This window comes from Passer montanus, unplaced genomic scaffold (genome assembly GCF_014805655.1).
Source record: "Passer montanus isolate IOZ18808 unplaced genomic scaffold, ASM1480565v1 scaffold120, whole genome shotgun sequence".
Lineage (NCBI taxonomy): Eukaryota > Metazoa > Chordata > Aves > Passeriformes > Passeridae > Passer > Passer montanus.
Window position 1 is genome coordinate 306857 of NW_024358723.1, and position 13197 is coordinate 320053.

General features: G+C 38.6%; 1 protein-coding gene across 1 annotated transcript in view; it reads left to right on the forward strand.

Annotated features, from left to right (window-relative positions):
- Positions 1-11767, forward strand: part of MAP4K5 (mitogen-activated protein kinase kinase kinase kinase 5) — a 63405-nt gene extending 51638 nt beyond the window's left edge. The window contains exons 28-35 of the mRNA XM_039698084.1: positions 91-194; positions 3885-3973; positions 4396-4484; positions 5759-5827; positions 6240-6332; positions 6894-6964; positions 7251-7306; positions 8703-11767. Coding sequence (XP_039554018.1) covers positions 91-194; positions 3885-3973; positions 4396-4484; positions 5759-5827; positions 6240-6332; positions 6894-6964; positions 7251-7306; positions 8703-8790 — 659 coding nt within the window. The 3' untranslated portion in view covers positions 8791-11767. The remainder of the gene's footprint in view (positions 1-90; positions 195-3884; positions 3974-4395; positions 4485-5758; positions 5828-6239; positions 6333-6893; positions 6965-7250; positions 7307-8702) is intronic.
- Positions 11768-13197: the final 1430 nt, after the last annotated feature.

Here is a 13197-nt window from a genome sequence, read left to right on the forward strand (position 1 = left end):
CTCTAGGGTTGGTTTGGGGTTTTTTTGAGTCTGAATTGAACTTGCAGGGCTTTAAAATTTCTGGTTTTTTGGGGTTTTTGTTGTATGTAGTACGAAACCCCTACACAGGCCACAAGTACCTGTGTGGTGCACTGCAGTCTGGAATTGTTCTGCTCCAGTGGTATGAGCCAATGCAGAAATTCATGTTAATTAAGGTAAGCAGTTCCTCTTAGCTGAGTTGAATCATTTCATAAAATAACCTTTGCAGAGTCTGGGGTGGAAATGCACCCGGGAATGGTGCCGTCTGTGGGTTGGGAGCACCTGAAAGTCTGCCTGGACACATTTTGACTCAGAAAATCTCGTGACTGAAGTGATTTAAGTGACAGAAAAGTCATTTCAGTCTGGATCAAGGCCAGCACTGGCAATAACGCACCATGATCCACCTCTGCCCAGCTTCAAAAGCAGTGGAAATTCTGTATATTAATACAATTTATAAATGCACAGTAGTACACAATAATACAATCATTTATAATACACAATATATACAACATTTCTGCTCTGTATACAGAGTAGAAATATACTATTTATAAATATACAGTAATAGACAATAACACAGTAATATACAATAAAAATAATACAGTAATATGCAATATTTATAAATATACACTGCATTTTAAAATAGATAATATAAATATAAATATATTTTCTATTTTATATATTTTACTAAATATAAATAAATGTATTTATAAATATATAATATACACTATAACATCTATAATATTATATTTATTATATAATATACAATATATTTAGTATGCTATTAACATAATTATATAATTATATATGCCAATTAATAATATATTATTAATGTAATATTATATATTATAGCTAAAAATAAATATAAACTTTATATTTAAAACATATTTAATGAAATATATTTAAGAAATTAATGATATATTATATCTAAATATACATTATATACTGTATATAATGTATATAATATATAATATATAACACGTTTAAATATATTTATTAAATATATTAATTATATTATTAATAAATAGTTACTATAAATATTATTTTATTAATAATATATATTGTATTTTCTCTATTTCATAAAATAGAAATAAATTTATTCATAAATAACTAGATTACATATGATAAATATAATAAATATATAAGTATTACATATAAACTATAATTAAAATATTCAATATATTTTATTAAATATATTTATTGTGCATTTTATTAATATAAATATACTCATTTTAATGCTGTTAATACAAACATACTGTATAATAATATAAACATACTGTGTATATACTGTATAATTAAAATATTAAATATATTTTATTAACTATACTTATTACACATTTTGTGAATGTAAATATATTCATTTTAATGCTATTAATGCAAACATACTGTGTATATTTTTTATTAATAGAATCATACTGTGTATTTACTGTGTATATACAGAATAATTAAAATAATCAATATATTTTATTAAATATATTTATTATGCATTTTATTAATATAAATATATTATTATATATTTATATTAATAAATATATATGCTATGAATGCAAACGTACTTCTATTTTATATATTTTACTAAATATAAATAAATGTATTTATAAATATATAATATACACTATAACATCTATAATATTATATTTATTATATAATATACAATATATTTAGTATGCTATTAACATAATTATATAATTATATATGCCAATTAATAATATATTATTAATGTAATATTATATATTATAGCTAAAAATAAATATAAACTTTATATATAAAACATATTTAATGAAATATATTTAAGAAATTAATGATATATTATATATAAATATACATTATATACTGTATATAATGTATATAATATATAATATATAACACATTTAAATATATTTATTAAATATATTAATTATATTATTAATAAATAGTTACTATAAATATTATTTTATTAATAATATATATTGTATTTTCTCTATTTCATAAAATAGAAATAAATTTATTCATAAATAACTAGATTACATATGATAAATATAATAAATATATAAGTATTACATATAAACTATAATTAAAATATTCAATATATTTTATTAAATATATTTATTGTGCATTTTATTAATATAAAGGTACTCATTTTAATGATATTAATATAAAGATACTGTGTATATTTTTATTAATATAAACATACTGTGTATATACAGTATAATTAAAATATTGAACATATTTTATTAACTATATTTATTACGCATTTTATGAATATAAATATATCAATATATTTTATTAACTATATTTATTACACATTTTATGAATATAAATATACTAATTTTAATGCTATTAATGCAAACATACTTTGTATTTACTGTGTATATCCAGTATAATTAAAATATTACATATATTTTATTAAATATATTTATTGTGCATTTTATTAATATAAATATACTCATTTTAATGCTGTTAATACAAACATACTGTATAATAATATAAACATACTGTGTATATACTGTATAATTAAAATATTAAATATATTTTATTAACTATACTTATTACACATTTTGTGAATGTAAATATATTCATTTTAATGCTATTAATGCAAACATACTGTGTATATTTTTTATTAATAGAATCATACTGTGTATTTACTGTGTATATACAGAATAATTAAAATAATCAATATATTTTATTAAATATATTTATTATGCATTTTATTAATATAAATATATTATTATATATTTATATTAATAAATATATATGCTATGAATGCAAACGTACTGTGTATTTACTGTGTATATACACTATAATGAAAATATTACATATATTTTATTAACTATACTTATTACGCATTTTATTAATATGAATATATATCAGTCTATTTTATTAACTATACTTATTACACATTTTATGAATATAAATATACTAATTTTAATGCTATTAATACAAACATACTGTGTATTTACTGTGTATATACAGTATAATTAAAATATTTCATATATTTTATTAAATATATTTGTTATGCGTTTTATTTATATAAATATTCTAATTTCAATGATATTCATATAAACATACTGTGTATATTTTTATTAATGGAAACATACTGTGTATATACAGTATAATTAAAATATTCAATATATTTTATGAAATATATTTATTATGCATTCTGTTAATATAAATATACTCAATGATATTAATACAAACATACTGTGTATTTACTGTGTATATACAGTATAATTAAAATATTCCATTTGTTTTATTAAATATATTTGTTATGCATTTTATTAATATAAATATATATGTTATTAATACAAACATACTGTGTATTTACTGTGTATATACACTATAATTAAAATATTAAATATATTTTATTAACTCTATTTATTACGCATTTTATTTCTATAAAGATATCAATACGTTTTATTAACTCTGTTTATTACCCATTTTATTTCTATAAAGATATCAATATATTTTATTAACTCTATTTATTACCCATTTTATTTCTATAAATATATCAATATATTTTATTAACTATATTTATTACGCATTTTATTTCTATAAATATATGAATATATTTTATTAACTCTGTTTATTACCCATTTTATTTCTATAAAGATATCCTATATATTTTATTAACTCTGCTTATTACCCATTAAACATACTGTGTATATACCTATTATTAATACAAACATACTGTGTATTTACTTTTATTTCTATAAAGATTTAAATTCATTTTAATCCCTCTGTTCATTCCCCATTTGATGACTATAAATGTGCCCAGTGCTGTGCCTGCAGCCACGCTGTGTGCGCTGTGCTGTGCTGTGCTGTGCTGCGTGCGCGCTGCTGCAGCACCATTCCAATACCAAACCCAACCCGTTTTGCGTTGTGTGCTGCAGCACTTTGACTTCCCGCTGCCCAGCCCCCTGCACGTGTTCGAGCTGCTGGTGATCCCCGAGCAGGAGTACCCCATGGTGTGCGTGGCCATCTCCCGCGGCTGCCAGCCCGGCCAGGATTTTATTACCTCTGTTTATTACCCATTTGATGACTATAAATATATCAATACATTTTATTAACTCTGTTTATTACCCATTTTATTTCTATAAATATATCAATACATTTTATTAACTCTGTTTATTACCCATTTTATTTCTATAACGATATCAATACATTTTATTACCTCTGTTCATTACCCATTTGATGACTATAAATGTGCCCAGTGCTGTGCCTGCAGCCACGCTGTGTGCGCTGTGCTGTGCTGCGTGCTGCTGCAGCGCGGTTCCGGTACCAAACCCAACCCGTTCTGCATTGTGTGCTGCAGCACTTTGACTTCCCGCTGCCCAGCCCCCTGCACGTGTTCGAGCTGCTGGTGATCCCCGAGCAGGAGTACCCCATGGTGTGCGTGGCCATCTCCCGCGGCTGCCAGCCCGGCCAGGTGGTGCACTTCGAGACCATCAACCTCAACTCGGCCTCCTCCTGGTTCACCGAGATCGGCGCAGGTGAGGCTCGTTCCTGCCCCGCAGAAGGAGTGGTCAAACACTGGATCATCTGCCAGGGAGGTGGTGGAGTCACCCTCCCTGCATGTGGCACTTGGTGCCATGACCTAGTTGAGGTGTTAGAGCATGGGTTGGACTCGATGATCCTCAAGGTCCCTTCCAACCTAGAAATTCTGTGATTCTGATTCTGCTTTGGAGAGCCTTGGGATTGGCAGCTGCTCTGCCTGGAGCAGGTGGAGCTGATCCCACATGGAGAGGGACTGGGGACGTGGAGGGACAGGAGCCAGGGAATGGCTCCCACTGCCAGAGGGCAGGGATGGGTGGGAGATTGGGAACTGGGAATTGCTGGCTGGGCTGGAATTGCCAGAGCAGCTGTGGCTGCCCCTGGATCCCTGGCAGTGCCCAGGGCCGGGCTGGACACTGGGACACCCTGGGACAGTGGGAGGTGTCCCTGCCATGGCAGGGCTGGCACTGGCTGGGATTCAAGGTAATTTCCAATCCCAATGATTCTGTGATTCCCTGATTCTCTGTTGTGCTGACCTGCCCCACATCAGTACAAACTGTCCTTACAAAAAACCTTTTATTTTCTAAATTCCTTTAAACATCAATCAGACCCTGCTGGTTGGGTTCTCCTTTGTGGTTCCATGCTCTTTCCTGGGATCCTGCTCTTTGCCCTCCTTTCCTGCATAAGAACTCCCAGAAATGGATTCTTGTCCATCCTCCAGCCCTGGGGGAGGGTTGTTATCTTCAGCTGGCTCTTAAAAAGCAAAGATTTGGATTATTTTTACGACCTGGTTGATATTTTGCAGCTGCTTTTCTCCTTTGCCTTTGTTGGATGTACATTTTTGCCTTTAAATACTGCTTTTTAGCAGCTGTAAGAACAACTTCATTAGTAAAAACTAGGAAAAAAAACCTCTTAAACTGTTCATTGTCATCACAAAAATCTTTCCAGATGTGGATTTATGGGAAAAGAGTGGGTTTTTAGGAATTAAAAGTCCTTTTGTTTGTTGTGGTGCCTCTCTGTGGAGGAAGCTGTGCTGAACCATAGCATAAAATGTGTTTTTTCCATTAAAAGTTGTGTTTTCCTATTAAATACCTGCTTTGAACAGGGAGGTTTGTGCTTCTCCCAGAACATTCTGGGATCTTACAGCCTTTAAAAATCAGAATAAACAAAAAAAAAAAAGTCAGAGTGACAAGAGCAGAGTGACAAGAGCTTGGGGGGAGAGCAGAGTCTCTTGATGGGACATAAAATATAAAATAATCTGTTTTTTCCCCAGGCAATCAGCAGTTGGATGCCATTCACGTGACACAGCTGGAGAGAGACACTGTCCTGGTCTGCCTGGACAGTGAGTAACACAAAAATCCCTTGCATAACTCACCACACCTCGTGCAAAACTTGGGTTGCCACTGTTGTTGATCTGAACTTCACCACGAGTTTGGTTTTTTTCTCCCTGAATTATTAATTTGTGTTGTAATATTTCCAAAAAGAAAATTTGGATAAGTGGGATTCCATTCTGGCTTTTGTAATTCCACTTTCCCTCTTGATGTGTGCATCACTCTGTCAGTGTAAAGCCACCCCAAGGGGTACAAAGTTTTCTGTATTTATTTTGAGAGGAAGTTGCTCTTGGGTTCAATCTAGCAAATGCTGTAGATGTTAAATTTGGGTATTTCTTTGTTCCTAAAAGATGAAATTTGTATTTTACATTTAAATCCTTTTCAGCAGTGGGTTTTAACGCTGATTTTTCTCTTTCTCTTGAGAATTTGTGAAAATAGTGAATTTACAAGGGAAATTGAAGTCAAGCAAGAAATTGGCTTCTGAGCTGAGCTTTGATTTCTGCATCGAGTCAGTGGGTGAGTGATTTGCTGCTCTGCTGTCCCTCAGGGCTTTAAGAACTCACTGTTGAAAGCCTGACTGGTTTCTGGCCATTTCCATGGCAATGACAACAAAATTTGGGCAGGAAAAAGTGGTTTAGTAATACATAAATCTGTGTTAGTCTTCTGAAAGTTAAGATTTTATTTCAAGTAATAGCACGTCCATTTTTTAATAGTCAGGGAATAATATTTGAATCAAATTGTCAAGCTGCTGACTTTAGACTGGCACAGGAGTTTTTTTAAAACTTGAATTGTAGCTGTCAAACAAGAATTGCTGCTGTAATAAACTCCCAGAATTACAGATTTAAATCACTCAGAGCTGGCAGCTCTGTGCTCTCTCCATCCCTGACTGGAAAACTCCCATTTTCCATCATCCATCTGTTTTGAAGTAACTGTAATAATTCAGGTGATGTGTCATTTCCAGCAGCCCACAGTGCTTTGCTTGGCACTGTTTGTTGTTACACTTCCTGAGGGGTTCTCCAGAGGCACTGGGAAAACAAGGATGCAGGGAATGGGGTGTGATGTGTCCCTCCTTTGCAGTGTGCCTTCAGGACAGCGTGCTGGCCTTCTGGAAGCACGGCATGCAGGGCAAGAGCTTCAAGTCAGATGAAGTAAGTGATCTCCAGTTTAATTCCTCCTGTTCCTTATTTACCACTGGATCTTTTGGCTTCCCTCTCTGATCCCTTGAGACTGCCCTGGAGCAGAGGCTCAAACCTGAGGCATCATCTCTCTTCCCAAGTGAGAATGCTCACATTCCACAATGCTTAACATCAATGTATCCATTTCAGTCCTGTTCTTTGCATTAAATTGCATTTGAATGTTTCTTTCCTTCTAACTCAGACCAATAAATTTCATTTTGCTGCTGAAGTGGATCTGAATATCTGCATTTTTCTGCAGGTGACCCAGGAGATATCTGATGAAACCAGGGTTTTCCGCCTGCTGGGCTCAGACAGGTAATCCCCCTGCAGAAACAGAAACCTTTTGTTTTATTCAAACCAGCTTTTCTAGTTCCCAGCTGGGCCTGGCTTCCAGCCCAGCTCTGTCTGTGGGCACCAAGTGTCAGGGAGAGAGGAGAGATGCTCTGGGCTTGCAGGGTGCCCAGGGCACTTGTGGAAAAGCCTGCTCCTGGTTTTGGAGTGTCCTGGTGAGCTGGGAATTACCTTGGCAGCAGGCAGTTAAAAACAACCCTGGCTGGTCTGGAAATAGCAAACCAGAACTCACTCAGGTTTTAGTCCCAGTGATCCAAATCCACACATTTTCCATAAGATCCAGCTGATCCCTTCCAGCTGCAGAGGTGGGGAGAGGTGCAGCTGTCCCCAGGTCTGCAGGCTGAGCAGAAGCTGCCCCAGGCTCCAGGCTGGACACCTTCACTTGTGGATTCTCAGGCAGCCAGAGGGATGAATGTAGGAATGGACAGGGATGAGTCCAGCAATCACTTCAGCCACAGAATTCCACACTGGTGTGGGTTGGAAGGGACCCTGAAGCTCTTCTGTTCCACTTCTGGGCAGGGCCACCTTCCACTAGCCCAGGTGGCTCAGAGCCTTGAACACCTCCTGCTCTTCAATCCCTGATCCTCTGCTCCCTCATCTGGCCTGGGAACTGCCAAACCCTTTGGTTTGTATTTTCCATCTCTGTACAAATGGAGCAGGAGTTTTCCTGCCATCCCAGTGAGATGTGGATCCCCTTTTTACCTCGGATCACTCCAGAACTGCTTGGGTGCAGAGGTGGGGATCAGGGACAGAGGCTGTTCAGAGACTTCATTTGGAAACTCTTTGAGAAAACAAAAAGCAGAGACAAGATTAATCCTAAAAACACCAGGAACTGGTGCAGAGGAAAGCTCAGCATTTGGGAGGGAGTGGGGAGCTCAAAGGCCCAACCACACCAGCTGATGGTCAAGGTCCAGCCATGGTCAGTGTGCCAAGACAGGAACAGAATCATTTTCCAGAGGGGCCCACAGGAACGTGATCCAGCAGGACAAAGGCAGGGATGGGGTTCAGTGATCCCTGTGAACCCATGAGGTGATAAATATTTAGGAGGGAGGAGAATTGTTGAGGTTGCTTATCAGAAGATGTAGGAGGGATAAACATTCCATGATGGGATCATGGAATTACTGAATGGATTGGGTTGGAAGGGACCTTAAAAATCATCCAGTTCCAACCCTTCTACTATATCTTGAGTGTTTTTATCACAAGTGATGCTGGAAAATGAGGGAACTGGTTAAAGAATGAAACACCCAAGACATTTGGGAGAGCCTCTATGTCCAATCTGTAGAACCCCCTGAGTTTCCTCCTCTGGAGTTGTTCTGTTTCTTTGCTCCTAACTGCGGATCCCGTTTGTGTTTGGTTGCAGAGTGGTTGTGCTGGAGAGCAGGCCCACAGAAAACCCCACAGCTCACAGCAACCTCTACATCCTGGCTGGACATGAGAACAGCTACTGAGCAGCACCCACACCAAGCAGCAGAGGGAATTGGCCACGCTGGGACCCAGGAGCTGCAGGGAGCCAGGACTTGGCCGCTTCCCGTCTGACACCCGAGCTGTGTTGGGGTTTAGGGTGGAATCAATCCATTTTTGCAGCTGGGAACAGCTGGTTCTGTCTCTTGCCACTGTGTGGTTGGTTATGTCGAGTTTGCTTAATAAAAGCTGAGATAAAGAGCCCTTTACTCGTTAGTTCTAGGGAAACAGAGCCTTGAAACATGTTCTGCAGTAAAGGTGCCATAAACTGTTAAATATTTCCCTTCCCTTGGGTTTTCCTTTTATTCTGTAGATACAGATCTAGTGCTGGCTGTTGCCCTGTTTTATACTGAGTCTTATTCTTAATAAAACAAAGATTTGTGTAGGAAGTGAAAGTATCTGCAGAGCTTTTTGGTTTTAAATCTGCCATTGGGTATGGCTTTGTATAATAGACTATTTAATCCTTATTTATTAATCTGCTGCTAGGATGGGGTAATGTCTAACTTTTAGCAAAGGAAGGTTGCAGAGCAGCTTTCTTTTTTTTTTTTTTTTACAATTGTATAAAGATTTGATTATTCTTTTTCCTTGTAGGGATGTAGTGCATTACTGAGGGGTGTGTTACCGTGTTGGGTGATCATGTAAAAAAAAATGCAGTTTTGTACAACAAAGTATTTTGTACTGATTTTTCTGCCTGCAGAATTGCCATAAAAGGGATTTTCTTACTTCCTAGACGTAGGGTGTGTGTACACAAAGTAGAATATTGATATCAGACTTGTTGCTCCTGGGTGGCTGTGTACAATATCCATGTGTGTGTGCGTGTGCATGTGTGTGAAGTTGCCTGGCAGTGTGTATATTTTATATATATATTTATACATATATATATAAAAATGTACAAAACATATATGCTTTATTTTCATAAATTAGGGATAAGCCTTGTGACATGAAGTGGAAATTGTAGCAGGTCATCATCCTTAATGAATGAAAGTATCATGTATCCAACTGCCCACGACGTGTGGTTTATTTATGCTGTTGCAGCGGGGAGCCTGGAGCCACAGCTGAGCCTGAGCAGCATTGCAGCTGCTGTGCTTTGGGGATGGCTGCTGCCCCAGCTGTGAGTATAAATAAACATGATAAGAACCAGTATTCTGTATCCAAGCTTTGATCACTTCTTGGTCACCTGCATTTTTTTTTTCCTTTCTCTTTCTCCATTGAAGAGTCGCATCGGTTCCTTTTGTCTTCCTCATTAATTAAAATTCTTGAGGTACCATTAAATATAGACTGACTCCAGGAGAGCATCTGGTTTTACTACCTCACATTACCCTGCTGGCTTTGATGTGAACACTCCTCGGGCAGGTGCAGAATTTCAGTGCTCAGAAACATTGGAATTGAAGGGGTTTTTAATTAAATGCCTGTTCAGCTCCTGAGATCTGCTGCCTAGGAAGGAGAGCTGGAATTCCCAGCTCATTTGAGCAGAGCAGGAAAGGTGTGTGAGAGCTGGGAGTGCTTTGGTGCTGTGTTGGCATCCGTGATCCATAATTTAACAGGGAGGGAATTGTCTGGGCTCACGTGATGGCTCAGGGAAGGTCCAGAGGGGAAAACAGCCCTGCACACATTCAGCATTTTATAGCCACTGTCATTCAAAACGAATTCTTGCTGACTTGACATCCAAATCAAGTCAAGCTCTTCAGTTCTGACACTCTGTCAAAGCTTAAAAAGTACTGTGTACAGATGAAATTTATAGATCACAGAGCATGAAAAATGTGCTTCAGGGGTGGTCAGCTGGAATTGGCTCAGCAATATTAAAAGCAGGACGTGTGATTTTTGTCTTTTAAAGGAGTTCTCTAGTATTGAAATTACTTCTCCACAGGTAACAGCGACTGGTGATTAACCTCAAATGGTGCCTCTCCTGGTCTTTAAAACAAAAATGAAGGTGAAGTGAAGCACCAGGTGTAGATATTGTAGAGCAAACACTTCTTAATTTACCTCATTCACTACAGAAGGTAATTTCAGCTTCATCTTTGAAAACACTTAAAGGAGATCTCTAAAAGACTAGAGAAACCTGTAAATAAAATCTGGATATTTATGGGGAATAACTGGAGTAAATAACTCTTAGGTCATGACACTGTCATGCAGAAATAACAAGCTGAAGGTATTTTTCTTTGACACGAATTGCTGATGTTTTGCTGGATCATAAAGAATAAACTTAGGAAAGTCCTTTTAATCAAACCTTTTTTAGCTGTTGAAGCATTTCTAATGGCATGTTGTGAAATGCTTAGTGCTGGTTTCATAGACAGTGGCATTTTTGGCATGATCTGCAAGATGCTGGTTCCTAGTGTAAAACCTCACTTTTGTTCCCTACCACAGAGCAGATCTGTGTGTTCCAGCCAGCCTCAGTGACTCTGATCAGTATAATTTGTGTTTGACTGTTTAATTTAGTCTGGTATTGTCTGTACCTTTGTTTTTGTGGAATTCAAACCAGGCTTGAGAAAGCCTAACGGGGAGCTTGGGGGTGATCAAACAAAAGCTTGCTCAGCCCCTCCTTCCTCGCTCAACATTTATCAAAATTTTAATTATTGGATGCACGAGGTCATGTACCCGACTTGAAAGCCTTAAAACAGGCTCCCAGAGCTCTTGGAAGTACAGACAGCATGGGAAGAGCAGTCTGTGGATTAATCTCTTTGGATTTCCTAACCAAATTGCTTGCAAGTGAAAAATACAGCTGGAATTGTGCTGACATCTCTGTAAAGAAGAAAGGTACAACTCATCGGGGAGCCACGGTGTCTCTGGATGGAAAGGACAAGACTGGGAGACTCTGAAATGTGCTTTTTTTTTACCTTGTTTAGTCGTTAGGTGTAACTGAGACTCATAACTGCACTCGTTCAGTTTGTGTAACCAGGCTTTGTTCCACGGGAATTTCTGTTGCAGTTCAGTCTATGCCAAATAAACTGCTTTATTTGCTCTGTGCCTGGTGACTCGCTGGGAACAATACCTTGTCAGAGGGCTCTGGGGAGGATCCAGCCAGCTCCAGGTTTGGTGGCTGCTGTTCCCTGCCCTGCAGCCTGCGGGGAGCCAGCAGCAGCTCCCGGGGACAGCACAGGAGGGAGAAGTCACAGCAGCAGGGACAAATTATTCCTGGCCCAGTCACCTGGGAGCACCGAGGAACCACTCAGGAGCTGTTTGGGTGGAAAAGCAGGGGCTGGCTGCCTTGTACCTGGGAAGAGAGCAGGGGCTGGTGGGCTTCAAAGGGCTGCTCGGAGCAGGGAAACACGGCTCAGGATCTAGAGCAGTTTACTCTGTCCTCACACTTCGGCTGTACCTGTATCCCAGATCTGCAGGGATCTGCTGAGGTACAGGAACCACTCAGGAGCTGTTTGGGTGGAAAAGCAGGGGCTGGCTGCCTTGTACCTGGGAAGAGAGCAGGGGCTGGTGGGCTTCAAAGGGCTGCTCGGAGCAGGGAAACACGGCTCAGGATCTAGAGCAGTTTACTCTGTCCTCACACTTCGGCTGTTTGCTGCAGGTGCTGTACCTGTATCCCAGGGATCTCCTGAGGCAGAGGGAAAAGGAGGCTGAAAAAATAATGTCATGAATGTGGCTTTGGACAACACAACTGCCAGTTTCTGGCAGTTATATTTATAAATAAATGTACAGCAATATTCCTCCTCTGCAGGAGATGGTTAACTCTGGGGGGGTCAGTCTCAGCAGCTGGAATATGAGGGCTGTACATCCCTGATGAATGTGGCCTGGGAAGAAAAGTAATTAGTGGATCTTTGTTCTGAGTTGGGAAGCACCTCAGGAAGGGATTGGGGAGGGAGGAGGCATGAGATGGAGTGGGGTGCCCACACTCATATTCAGATCTAATACTGAAAGCAATTACCACCACAAAAGGCCACCTTGGCCAGGGGATGAGGAGAGGGATGAGGATCCAGGGACCCAGGTGGGTGCGCCAGGAAAGAGAACAGGATGGTCAGGGATGGAAAACTCGACTGAAGGAAGGGTCTGGCTGCTGGCAGGAGCCCAGGAGACAGAGACCTGAGATACCAGAACCGTGCAGTGGGAAGATGTTCCAGGGAAACCTCCAGTGCCCGAGGGAAGTGAGACCCTGTGGAAAGATGTTCCTCTTACAGCCCTGCAGGAAAACGGAGTCTGGAAAGGCAGAGAGGTGTAAAAACAACGTGACTATGGCAGGATGGTTGGAGCTGGGTGGTCTTTAAGGTCCCTTCCGACCCAGTCCATGAGTGCTTCTGTGACTCCACGAACGCGGCGCTGCGGGGCATGAAGCCCGGGGGGACCGTGAGGCGCGGAGTCGGTGCATGTCCCCGGCAGAGGCCATGGGGATCCCCGCTGTCCCTCCCTCCCCCGGGACCGCCCCGGCCGTGGCGGTGTCCCCGGGGCGG